This window comes from Oncorhynchus gorbuscha, linkage group LG12 (assembly GCF_021184085.1).
Source record: "Oncorhynchus gorbuscha isolate QuinsamMale2020 ecotype Even-year linkage group LG12, OgorEven_v1.0, whole genome shotgun sequence".
Taxonomy (NCBI): domain Eukaryota; kingdom Metazoa; phylum Chordata; class Actinopteri; order Salmoniformes; family Salmonidae; genus Oncorhynchus; species Oncorhynchus gorbuscha.
Window position 1 is genome coordinate 34,310,543 of NC_060184.1, and position 11,659 is coordinate 34,322,201.

General features: G+C 43.7%; 1 protein-coding gene across 1 annotated transcript; it reads right to left on the minus strand.

The window, feature by feature from the left end:
• Positions 1–5,777: 5,777 nt before the first annotated feature.
• On the minus strand, positions 5,778–11,380 carry zfp36l1b (zinc finger protein 36, C3H type-like 1b). The gene is made up of 2 exons (XM_046291942.1): positions 11,196–11,380; positions 5,778–8,773 (listed from the first exon to the last, which is right to left on the minus strand). The coding sequence occupies exons 1-2, from the start codon at positions 11,244–11,246 to the stop codon at positions 7,715–7,717; spliced, it is 1,110 nt and encodes a 369-aa protein (XP_046147898.1). The 5' UTR covers positions 11,247–11,380; the 3' UTR covers positions 5,778–7,714.
• Between the last annotated feature and the right edge of the window lie 279 nt (positions 11,381–11,659).

Sequence of the window (11,659 nt, forward strand, 5' to 3'; positions counted from 1 at the left end):
CACTTCTAATGGAAAAGACAAGAACAGCAGTGAGGTATCGCACGCACATACACACAGCTAGTCTTTATGATGAGTGCTGACAGGTATGCCAGTCTGAGGCTGTTTGTTGGAGAAAGTAGTGCTGTTCAGTCTTGGCTAAGAGTGTTCAGTCACAGGGCCCCAGCACAGCCTCGGGGACAGACAGCACTCCTTCACCGGGGGTGTCAGCCTTTGTTTTTTCCTTCACACACCCTGATCATGGTTAGAAAGACCCCGCAGCAGTATCTCACACCACCCTGCCTTCGTCTGTAACGAGAAACGACCCTAGCCGGTGCCAAAACCGCACTTCTCAAATCATAGTTCCTCCTGGCAACTGCTCCCCCCCCCAATGCTGTTGCCGTAGGCTTGACTCGCAGCCAGTCAGGAGCGAGGAGTTACTAATGACACGGCCTGTGGGAGGTAGAGAACCACGTGACTGGACTCGGGCTCCGCTCCTGCAGGTTGACTTAGCCAGCACAGCACTGGAGTCTTGGAAAAAGTCATATAAAGGCTGAGGAATTGTAGCAGGGTCACGGGGCTGGGAGCGAAGTACGCAAAACACCCTATCAGCTCATCCCTGTCGCTACAGCCGTCTCCTAACCAATGAGAAAGGTAATGACAATGGAACATTTCACTTTTTAAAATTGAACCTTTATTTAACTAGGCAAGTCAGTTAAGAATAAATTCTTATTCACAATGATGGCCAAACCCGGACAATCGTGCGCCGCCCTATGGGATACCCAATCACAGCCGGCTGTGATACAGCCTGGACAGGAGATAGATTGCATGGCCCCACTGCTCTAATATTCACTTTGCTTTTGTTTAAGTTTTCTAGTTTGTTATTATCTCTGCTTGTGTAATACACCTTTACTAAAGGTTTATATCTGAGTCAAGCTCCCCCTTTTAGTATTGGTGCTATAATCAGGATCTTTAGGGCTGCTGTCAAGTAAAACGGCTCCCTGCAATTAAAAAACATTTCCCTCACTTTTGTCAATGATCAACTCCATCCATGCCTTTACTTTGGCAAACTCAACTTACTCAAATACTGTTGTCAGTCATTCAAATAGGCCTTCAAATAGGCCTGTTGGTGAATCGGTCAGTCAAATAGGCCTACTCACTTTAAGTTGATGTTCCCAAGTCCCCTTCACTTCCCATGAATAGAGCTCAACTTCTCACACTCCTTCCCCCTAATTTACCCCATGTGTGCGCTCATCTCATCTTTTTAAATCTGATCCTTCCTCAGTGCTATTAATGTATGCAGAGCCAAATGCTTCAGTCTGATCGGGAGAACCCATTAGGTATGGAGCTCTCTGTCTCATAGGGAGAACCCAGTAGGTATGGAGCTCTCTGTCTGATAGGGAGAACCCAGTAGGTATGGAGCTCTCTGTCTCATAGGGAGAACCCTGTAGGTATGGAGCTCTCTGTCTCATAGGGAGAACCCTGTAGGTATGGAGCTCTCTGTCTCATAGGGAGAACCCAGTAGGTATGGAGCTCTCTGTCTCATAGGGAGAACCCAGTAGGTATGGAGCTCTCTGTCTAATATGGTGAACCCATTAGGTATGGAGCTCGCTGTCTCATAGGGAGAACCCATTAGGTATGGAGCTCTCTGTCTCATAGGGAGAACCCATTAGGTATGGAGCTCTCTGTCTCATAGGGAGAACCCAGTAGGTATGGAGCTCTCTGTCTCATAGAGAATCCAGTAGGTATGGAGCTCTCTGTCTCATAGGGAGAACCCAGTAGGTATGGAGCTCTCTGTCTCATAGGGAGAACCCATTAGGTATGGAGCTCTCCGTCTCTCGCTCTGTTTGTTCTCTGTTTCAAAAACATGGGAAAATACAGTTGCTAGAAGCATTACGAAGTCTATAGCATCAACTACAGTACTGGTCTGGTCTCCTCTTTATCCCCCCAGCTGCACTTCTTAAAGGCCCAATGCAGCCAGTATCAAAACATTACTAGGTAACAATTAAGTAGCTTACTGTGATTGTTTTCAATTAAAATTTAAAATAAAAAACAAATAGCTTCTTAGCAAAGAGCTATTTCTCATGGAAGAATTTTGCTAAGACTGTCTGGCAGTGGTCTGAGTGGGGAGGGAAAAAAACTGAAAACTAGCTGTTATTGGCATAGTAACCTAGCGTAGCAGGCGTTGAAAGACGCCTTAACGGAGTTCTCACTTCCGTTTTTCAGGGGAAATGGAAGTTAGGTTGAAAATACTGTATCCCTCAACTGTATATTAGTGTTTTCTGACGACTTGGCAGAGAGGTTTGGAACTATTCCTTATTGGTCTATGAACTAATTAACTGCCAGGCAGGCCAAAACTCCATCCCACTAAAATAGGCTGAAATGTCAGGTGACCTACACTAAAAGGGCATTATCATAATTTCACAGTATTATTCAAACCACATAGTGTGGATATACACAAAATGAAAAGTATGTGGACACCTGCTCGTCAAATATCTCATTCCAAAATCATGAGCATTAATATGGAGTTGGTCCAGTAACGTTGCGATTTCCCATTACTGGAGCCGGGGTCCAATGGCAGCGAGCTTCACCACTCCAGCTGACGCATGGCATTGTGCATGCTGATCTTAGGCTTGTGTGCGGCTACTCGTCCATGGAAACCTTTAAACAGGTCAACATACACAAGGCTGCGGGGCCAGACGGATTACCAGGACGTGTGCTCCGGGCATGTGCTGACCAACTGGCAGGTATCTTCACTGACATTTTCAACATGTCCCTGATTGAGTCTGTAATACCAACATGCTTCAAGCAGTCCACCATAGTCCCTGTGCCCAAGAACACAAATGCAATCTTCCTAAATGACTACAGACCCGTAGCACTCAGGTCTGTAGCCATGAAGTGCTTCGAAAGGCTAGTAATGGCTCACATCAACACCATTATCCCAGAAAGCCTAGACCCACTCCAATTTGCATACCGCCCAAACAGATCCACAGATGATGCAATCTCTATTGCACTCCACACTGCCCTTTCCCACCTGGACAAAAGGAACACCTGTGTGAGAATGCTATTCATTGACTACAGCTCAGCATTTAACACCATAGTACCCTCAAAGCTCATCACTAAGCTAAGGAACCTGGGACTAACCACCTCCCTCTGCAACTGGATCCTGGCGGGTCACCCCCAGGTGATGAGGGTTGGTAGCAACACATCTGCCACACTAATCCTCAACACTGGAGCTCCCCAGGGGTGCATGCTCAGTCCCCTCCTGTACTCCCTTTTCACCCATGACTGCATGGCCAGGCACGAGTCCAACACCATCATTAAGTTTGCAGATGAGACAACAGTGGTAAGCCTGATCACCGACAATGACGAGACAGCCTATAGGGAGGTGGTCAGAGACCTGACCGGGTGGTGCCAGAATAACAATCTATCCCTCAACGTAATCAAGACTGAGCTGATATCTCAAAGTGCTGTACAGAAACCCAGCCTAAAACCCCAAACAGCAAGCAATGCAGGTGTAGAGGGCACACCAAGCCTATTCCCCCTCAGGAAACTAAAAAGATTTGGCATGGGTCCTATGATCCTCAAAAGGTTCTACAGCTGCCTGGTACGGCAATTGCTCGGCCTCTGACGGCAAGGCAGTTCAGAGGGTAGTGTGTACAGCCCAATACATCACTGGGCCAAAGCTGCCTGCCATCCAGGACCTCTACACCAGGCGGTGTCAGAGGACGGCCCTAAAAATTGTCAAAGACCCCAGCCATAGACTCTTCTCTCTACTACCGCATGGCAAGCGGTACCGGAGTGCCAAGGCTAGGACAAAAATGCTTCTCAACAGTTTTTACACCCAAGCCATAAGACTTCTGAACAGGTAACCAATGGTTACCCAGACTATTTACATTGTGTGCCCCCCCAATCCCTCTTTTAAGCTGCTGCTACTCTGTTTATCTTATATGCATATTTACTTTAACCATACATTTATGTACATACTACCTCAATTGGCCCGATCAACCAGTGCTCCCACACATTGGCTAACCGGTCTATCTGCATTGTCCCACCAACCCCTCCGTTTACACTACTGCTACTCTCTGTTCAACATATTTGCATAGTCACTTTAACCATACCTACATGTACATACTACCTCAATAAGCCTGACTAACAGGTGTCTGTATATAGCCTTGCTACTCTTATTTTCAAATGTATTTTTTCGTTTTTTTTGTTTATTTCTTTACTTACCCATACCTTTTTTCGCACTATTGGGTCGAGCCTATAAGTAAGCATTACCTGTTGTATTTGGCGCACGTAACAAATAAACTTCAATTTGATCTGTGGCATTGTGTTGTGTCAAAACTGCACATTATAAAGTTGCCTTTTGTCCCCTTGCATTAGGTGCACCTGTGTAATGATCATGCTGTTCAATCAGCTTCTTGCTATGCCACACCTGACACATGGATGGATTATTTTGGCAAAGGAGAAATGCCCACTAACAGGGATGTAAACAAATATGCATATGGAACATTTCTGGAGTCTTATTTCAGCACATGACACCAACACTTTACATGCATTTATATTGGTTGAATATATATATATATATATATATATATATATATAAAACAGAAACATTTTGACTGCACTGGACCGTTAAAGGCACAGTGATCCTCCTGCAGAAGTCTGTTCAAAGGAATCAGAAATCACTGATGTGCTAAGGATTCGCAGCACTTGAGTATTTTACTCCTTGTACCCCAGGCAACACCCACCCACTTGTTGAAACAAGTACACTTCTCTCTAGTAAAAAGTGTCACGCCTTGGGTGTTTCAGTCATGAGCAGGTAGTGGTTTGGTTTCTAGGCTACATTCAAAAGGGTTAAGGCAGCCGGGAGAGTACTAAACCAACAAGGTCGTAGCTGGCGCATGAGGTAAGAAGTGAAAGAGATTTGTTTTCTTAGCATACTACAATGAAAACCTGAGTACCATTCCATGCAGCCCCACTGTTTTGCTTTAAGTTTGAATTGACTTAGACTAATGGAGCAGCCGGGTTCCTAACTTGTCTCTGTGGAAATTGGAGATAAGTCCAGGCCTCAGGGGAACCAGCCCTGGCTCTGCCTAGTGTGGAATAACAAATGAACTGAACCTGCAATTCATCAGCTGTAACAGGCCTAACTGAGGGACTGGGAGAAATCTTGGCCAAAACACATGGGAGAGTCAACACTGTAAAAGCTAACGTCTCCTACCTTACAGTAACCATGGTGAAAGGCTGATCTAGGGCCTCAAGACGAGAAGTAGCACTGAAAGTTGCGGCTGCTGTTCCGCAGTTTCTTTAAATCACAGTAGAGCAGCACACCAACCCTCAACAATAGTTTCAGAGAGAGAGAAGGCACAGCAGTTGGATTTCCTGTCTTGGAAATGTTTTCCTGGAAAACTGTTTAAGTAATTTTTTGGTCTGACTATTTGTGTGTGTCTGGGGGAGGGGGTAGCTTTTCAATGGGAACTTTCAAAAAGTTCCCCAGTTTGCTGGTGTAGAGACTGTAGCAAGATAAGTCAAAGATATGTGGTAGGATAACAAGCAGGGCTGTTTGCTCAATATTTCAATAGCACCGCTTCACCCACATGAACTATGGTTCCCCTTCAATGCCCAGCCCAAATAGCTTCTAGTACATGGGCTGCTTTCTCCACTGATAAATATTCTCACCCTAGTCATGTGATGTGAGGGTTGCTGTATATGATCATTACATAAACAGTGATAATACAACAAAAATGTTGCCAACCTCGGCCTCAAACAACCCTTATCAATCAGGAAGACAGATGTTCAATAGAAATATGGGTTTTATTAGTTAAGTTTAAACTGCAATCTGTCATTTAAAAAAAATACATGAGAACAAATAAACTACTGTAGTGAACAGCAACAGCTGCTATAAAGAATACATTCAACTGTTGCTTTTCATGTCATGTGTCAATCCTGTTAACCTTTATACTTAACTACAAGTTCGGGCATAAATCTGCTGTGTTATAAAACATGTGATGAAGGCACAACACTTGGGGATACCTGGAATGTATTCGATAGGCACTTATGGGAACGAGTGGTCCAACAACACATCAACTAAAAGTGCTAGTAAATGTATGCATGGTATTGCGGAATAGGTGATCGTCCATAACTAATTCAAATAAGAGCTTTCTATTTGTCATTTACAGCATAACTGCTGGTTATATAGGCTGAGTGACTTCTTAAATACTAAAATGTAGATTTTTTCCCAGTCAAAGGGACAGTGAATTAACAGGAAGAGGACTGTTACTCAACTTCGTCTACATTCTAGAGGGCCTTCGAGAGCTGCTGCAGCCCACAACTGGAAGAGAAATTAAGACATCAAAATAGAGAACCTGAAAACCACAGTCCAATATCAGGGAAGAGGAAAAACAATAAATATTAACGCAAAAACATTTGCATTTTTGTATTTAAATTAAGATTCACTTTCAAAATAAATCAAAGTGTAGTTACAAAATAATAAAAAATGTCATTGCAGTATAATATATTACCTGTAAAAAAAAGAAAAAAAAGTCTTCACAATCTTACGATTAATACGGAAGATCATAATTTAACATAAAAGAAAATATATTCTATTGTTTCATTATCCAGATAAATACAAAATAAAAAAAATGCTTTAAGATCAGCAATAAATACATTTTGATAAGTTAAATAAGCAGTGACAAGCAAACCTTTCGTTTGAAGGTTTTACAAAACAATATAGTTGAACAAGGTGGAATCGATGGGAGAGCATGGCGCTCGTGATTTGACAGCGGTGACTGAGGTATCATCTCAGTCAGCTATTGAGCCGAGTGGGGGCTAGGAGAACAGGGGGGGGGGGCAGGCCAAGCTCACATATGAATGTTTAACGACCAGTTTACATTGATGAACAGTCCTACTCCACACAACTAAAGAAACCAAACAGACCAGTAGACATTTACTAAGGGTTCTTAGTAGTGCCAAAAGAAAAAATGAAAAACTCTTCCAGCCCTGATTCTAAAAAATATTTTTTTTAAACATCTGTGTTTGTCTAGTCCTCATAATATACTTTTTTTTTATTTAAAAAAAAAAGCTGAAAAAATATATTTTGCAATCATTAGGACGTGGAAAAAGTAACAATTGTAGTCCCACACATTGATCGGACAACACCAAGGCACTTCATTTAATCTGGTCGTCCAATCATTTTTTTAATGGTTTAACTTGAAGAAATGTGACCCTTTTTAAAAATGGAGCACGAATTTGTCACAAGTCCTCTTGAGATGTAAAAGTATGGGATGTTTGAAGATAGCTGTGGCACAGGCAGCAATGGCAAAGTGAAGATATGCAGCACCGCTACACACAAAACGACAGGGAAATCCTGCCTTGGGACATACTGAAACTTCCCACAGACCTTATCCATCCCCTCTGATTTCTACTGTTCACCGTTATTGTAGCACTTCACCCAGGGCCAACTTGCTACTCACGATTCTTGAGTGACCACTTGGCTGAATGATTGTTTGGGTAAAACAAAAACACCTCGATTGACTAATTGGAGGCATCTGAGATGGGGGGGGGTAGCTGAGTTTCCTGATTGGACTCAATGGCTACAACACTGCGACACAGAATCATGTCCACTTCTGGGCTGTAAACAAGGCCAGGAGACGAGGGGGACAGGACCGTGGGGAGACAGGCACTCACTTTCTCACTCCATGCATCCATCCCAGGCACCGGGGGTGTAGGCTCTCTAATCATCAGAGATGGAGAGCCTGCTGAAGATGGGCAGGCGGCGCGAGGCATCCAGACTGGGGGATTCGGAACCACTCTGACTGCCCAGGCTGCTCTGGTAGCCCTCCTGGTCGGAGAGAGAGTCCGGGGGGCTGGGGGGACACTCCGACATGGGCCGGAAGAAGCAGGGGGTAGTGGGGGAGTGCGGCGCCGGGGCCAGCAGGTTGGGCTCTAAGACAGGGGGCCCCCCTACTAGGCTCGGGCCAAACAGATTGACCAACTCCTGGCTGGAGTAGGTGAAGGGGTTGCTGGGCCACTCGCCCAGGTCCTCTGTGGAGAAAATGGGTGGCGGGGTGACCGAGGTGGGGCTGTCCTGTAGACCACCCTGGCTGGGGAAACCGGCGAAGCTGAAGCTGTGCTGGAGGCGGGGGCGCTCCATCTTGTTGAAAGTGGAGAACGGTGGCGGCGGGCCGCGGCGTTCCTCTGCGTTGTGGATGAAGTGGCAGCGCGGGCCGTAGGGGCAGAAGCCGATGGTGTGGAAGGTGCGGCACAGCTCAGTCTTGTACTTTGGATGGCGGCTCAGGCTACGCAGCTCGTGCATGCCGTGGGCAAACTGGCACTTGTCACCGTACTTGCAAGTGCCGTTCTCCTCGAAGGGCCGGCACAGCTCCGTCTTGTAGCGGCTGGAGTTGACCTGCTGCTGCTGCTGGCCCTGCCCGCCGCCAAGGCACTGGAGCTGGCTGCCCGGCTTGAGGCGATCCCCGGTCTCGGAGAAGGAGCGGTCCCGGAAGCGGTTCTCCTTGTTGTTACTGCCACCACCAATCAGGAGCGAGGAGGGGTCAGCCTTGAGACTGTTGATGAACTGATTCTGGTTGAATTTGGTGTTGGGGAGGGTGACCGAGTGGCGGCGCTGGAACAGCCCACTGCCCCCTGCAGAGGGGGCCCCCACTACCTTCCTGTCCAGCAGGGAACCAGTGGGGGGGCAAGAGGGAGGGTTGTTGGCACCAGTGCAGACTGGGACAGATGTGGAGTGGGGCCCACCAAAAGTATTGTTGTTGTAGTTAAACATCTTATTGTTCTGCAAAGAAAAGAACAGTCATGCTTAATAAAAGTGTCAATCAGTACTGAAAAAAAAAAAAAAAAAACTTAAATTCTCCCAAAAAGTTTGGAGCTAGCCGTGTTAGTTTACAGTCCAGACCCATTACAAAAGCAGAGCCGGGATCTTAATGACATACTTACTAGTTCAACAGCACTATAGAAAGACTGGTCTCCAAAGTCACAAGTTAAAGAGAATTGTGCAATCCGTTTACTCTAACAAGCTGTCAATCAAATAAAAAGCACTGCCAAACAATTATGGCCATAGGATGTTGGCGCAACAGTGATAGTACAGACCGCAAACCCTCAGGCTGCTGCACAGATGCTATAGGGGCTCTAGTCTAAAGCACCCAGAAATTGTGATTGAGAGCACCCCCCCCCCCAACACTCTAAATGGTTCAATGAGTGACAATGTCATTGTTGCAACAGTTTGAGTAGGAAACATACTATCATCTTAAATTGACATGTTGAATTATTTTGACATTAAATGATTTTATAGTGTCAATTTCCCCTAATGTGGACAGTTTGTTTTACTACCTTAAACAAGCTTGCAATTTCACCCAATTAAATTGAGTGGAATTATACATCCTTTTTTACCTCAGATTAGTAGGTGTTATACTGGCGTATTTGGAAATAGCCACGGGATGGTTTTTCAATACTGTTGAAACACATACACATCTATTTGTATCTACTTTAAGTAAATACCTGTAGCAAACGTGTGCAATACCTTGAGATAGAAGATTGTTCATTTCACAGGTCACAATTTTTCATTATAAAGTAAACAGGTCCCCAGTCTCTTGAGTCACTCACTGGTGTGCAGCCAGGTGATCTAGTTACCGTGTAGAATTCAAACCAAAATCGTTACAAGCTAGATATCTTGTAACTTAAGTTACTACCTAAAATGTGCCAAATGCTCTGCAGTTCAGCATTTGGTTCGCTAATTTAGTAGCTAGTTATCCATCTTGCTAAGTGGTTAGCTTATTCCAATGTTAATTCAATCAACAGACATTCCAAAAGTTCTCATCTAACCAACCATGTATAGGTTATTCCATGATTAGGTGGCCATTGAAGTGTTAATTTAAACAGCACTACACTCCAAAACGTTGATTTCTATTGATTTCAGCATACTATCGATGGAAGTGATTAACAACAAGTGATGTACACATTATTTCCAGATTACGAGTGGCTTTTTGAGCTGTGTTGGTTTTAACAGGACGTGGAACCTCATCTTCCCCCCTCTAGCTAATTTATTTTAAACATGACAATCGATATTGACAACAGTGTTGAGTTTCTTTTGTTTTGGTGACGTCTATATCAAAAATGCAACATTCAGGTTGTCCTCTAACCAGTGATAAGGTGCTCGTTTAAAAAAAAGAAGACATGTAATATTATTACTATTATTACTTCACATGTGTAGATAAACATAGTACTTTGTTCCACCTTTTCTGCATACTGGTTATTGATTTGGACTTTTTTTTTTAAACTATTGACATTGGGCTATTTATCAAAATTTGTTTTTTGAAGCAGCGACAACATTTCAATTTAAGTTAAGAATATAAACATGACCTTTAATCATGAATTTCCAATGGTATTGTACTTCAATCAGGTAATAGCTGCTGAATATGTCCAAAAACGTGCTGTGATATATTTATTTTGATGAGAAGAATCAGCAAAAATGCTATGCCCAAAACTGGTAGGCACCAATGCCTTTTACATAGTTCGACATCTTAGATAATACAATAGATTGAAAACGATAACCAGTAAACTTCTGGTAATCTAATTCAAAAGCCTTTAGCTATAGAAATACACAGTAGTCAAATGCTGACATGTAACCTTTGTAGACAATATTTTTGGTACTTAGGCACAACTGTTTACAATTCGTACTGTGTGTGTGAGATTTCCATAACGTTATCCGTGCGAGACAGCACAGCTTGCACACAAAAGCGCGTAAATTGTTGCAAGACAACCAGTAGCAGCTAGGTTTGAATCAGCCTGTTCATTTTCAACCAAAATAGCTGGCATGCCATGTGAACTCAGATAGCTACGTGTTGCATTTTCAAAGATTCATTTTTGCGATCACTTAGTTTATGGTTATTTATTAACTAACATTTAAAATAAATGATAAATTCGCGACGCTAAATACTCAAGAACATGTGACAGAAGCAGCGATAACTTACGTTGCCTGGTGAGCTAGCTAATTATTAAAGTGCTGAATTGTTAGCGGCCAGTAAACACTTTATACTTTGTCATCAGTTTGTCACTTACGATCCAAAACGTGTAGAGAACACTCGCTAACGTTTGCTGAACCCCGAAAAAAAGTTAAATGAACTAGGCGAAGCTAACCAAGTTAGCTAGCTAGCAATTAGCTAGCCCTCAGCTCGAAGCAAGCAATACACATTCATTACCTTGTTCATTTCGTTGTAGTCGAAGAAAGGAGAAGCGATACTTGCAGTCATTTTTGTTGAGTGGATACTGTAAAGTAAATATAAAATAATTTATCTAAAGCACAGGGCTGGTGGTAAGTCCAGATTGAAGTGTTCTTTCTGCCCTGCAGAGAGCCCCCTCTGTCCTGCAACAGTTGTACGCAGTTCCCTTTTAAAAGCTCTATGCATGGTTATGTCTGCTGGGAGGGGCCTGAGTGTGATTGACACAAGTAACTGTCTGCCCTCACCACTTATTTCTTGCTTGTCAGAGCAGCCCTTTTTCAAACATTTTTGGGCCCAGGGACCAGCAAGGCATGGCCTTATTCCTCTGGGGACCGCTTTGGTAAAACAATATGGAAACTCGCTTTTTCTTTATAAAAATTAATTCATTATGTATTTACTTGGCTTCCTCTTTGTTTGTCTGTCTATATTTTTGCCTGCCTGTG

Bases quoted from the DNA above. Each gene is read 5' to 3' on its own strand.
- zfp36l1b (XM_046291942.1), bottom strand. From the start codon at position 11,246: ATGACTGCAAGTATCGCTTCTCCTTTCTTCGACTACAACGAAATGAAC. The intron at 8,774-11,195 runs GTAATGAATGTG...TTTTCTTTGCAG, and splicing joins ACTACAACGAAATGAACAAG to AACAATAAGATGTTTAACTA.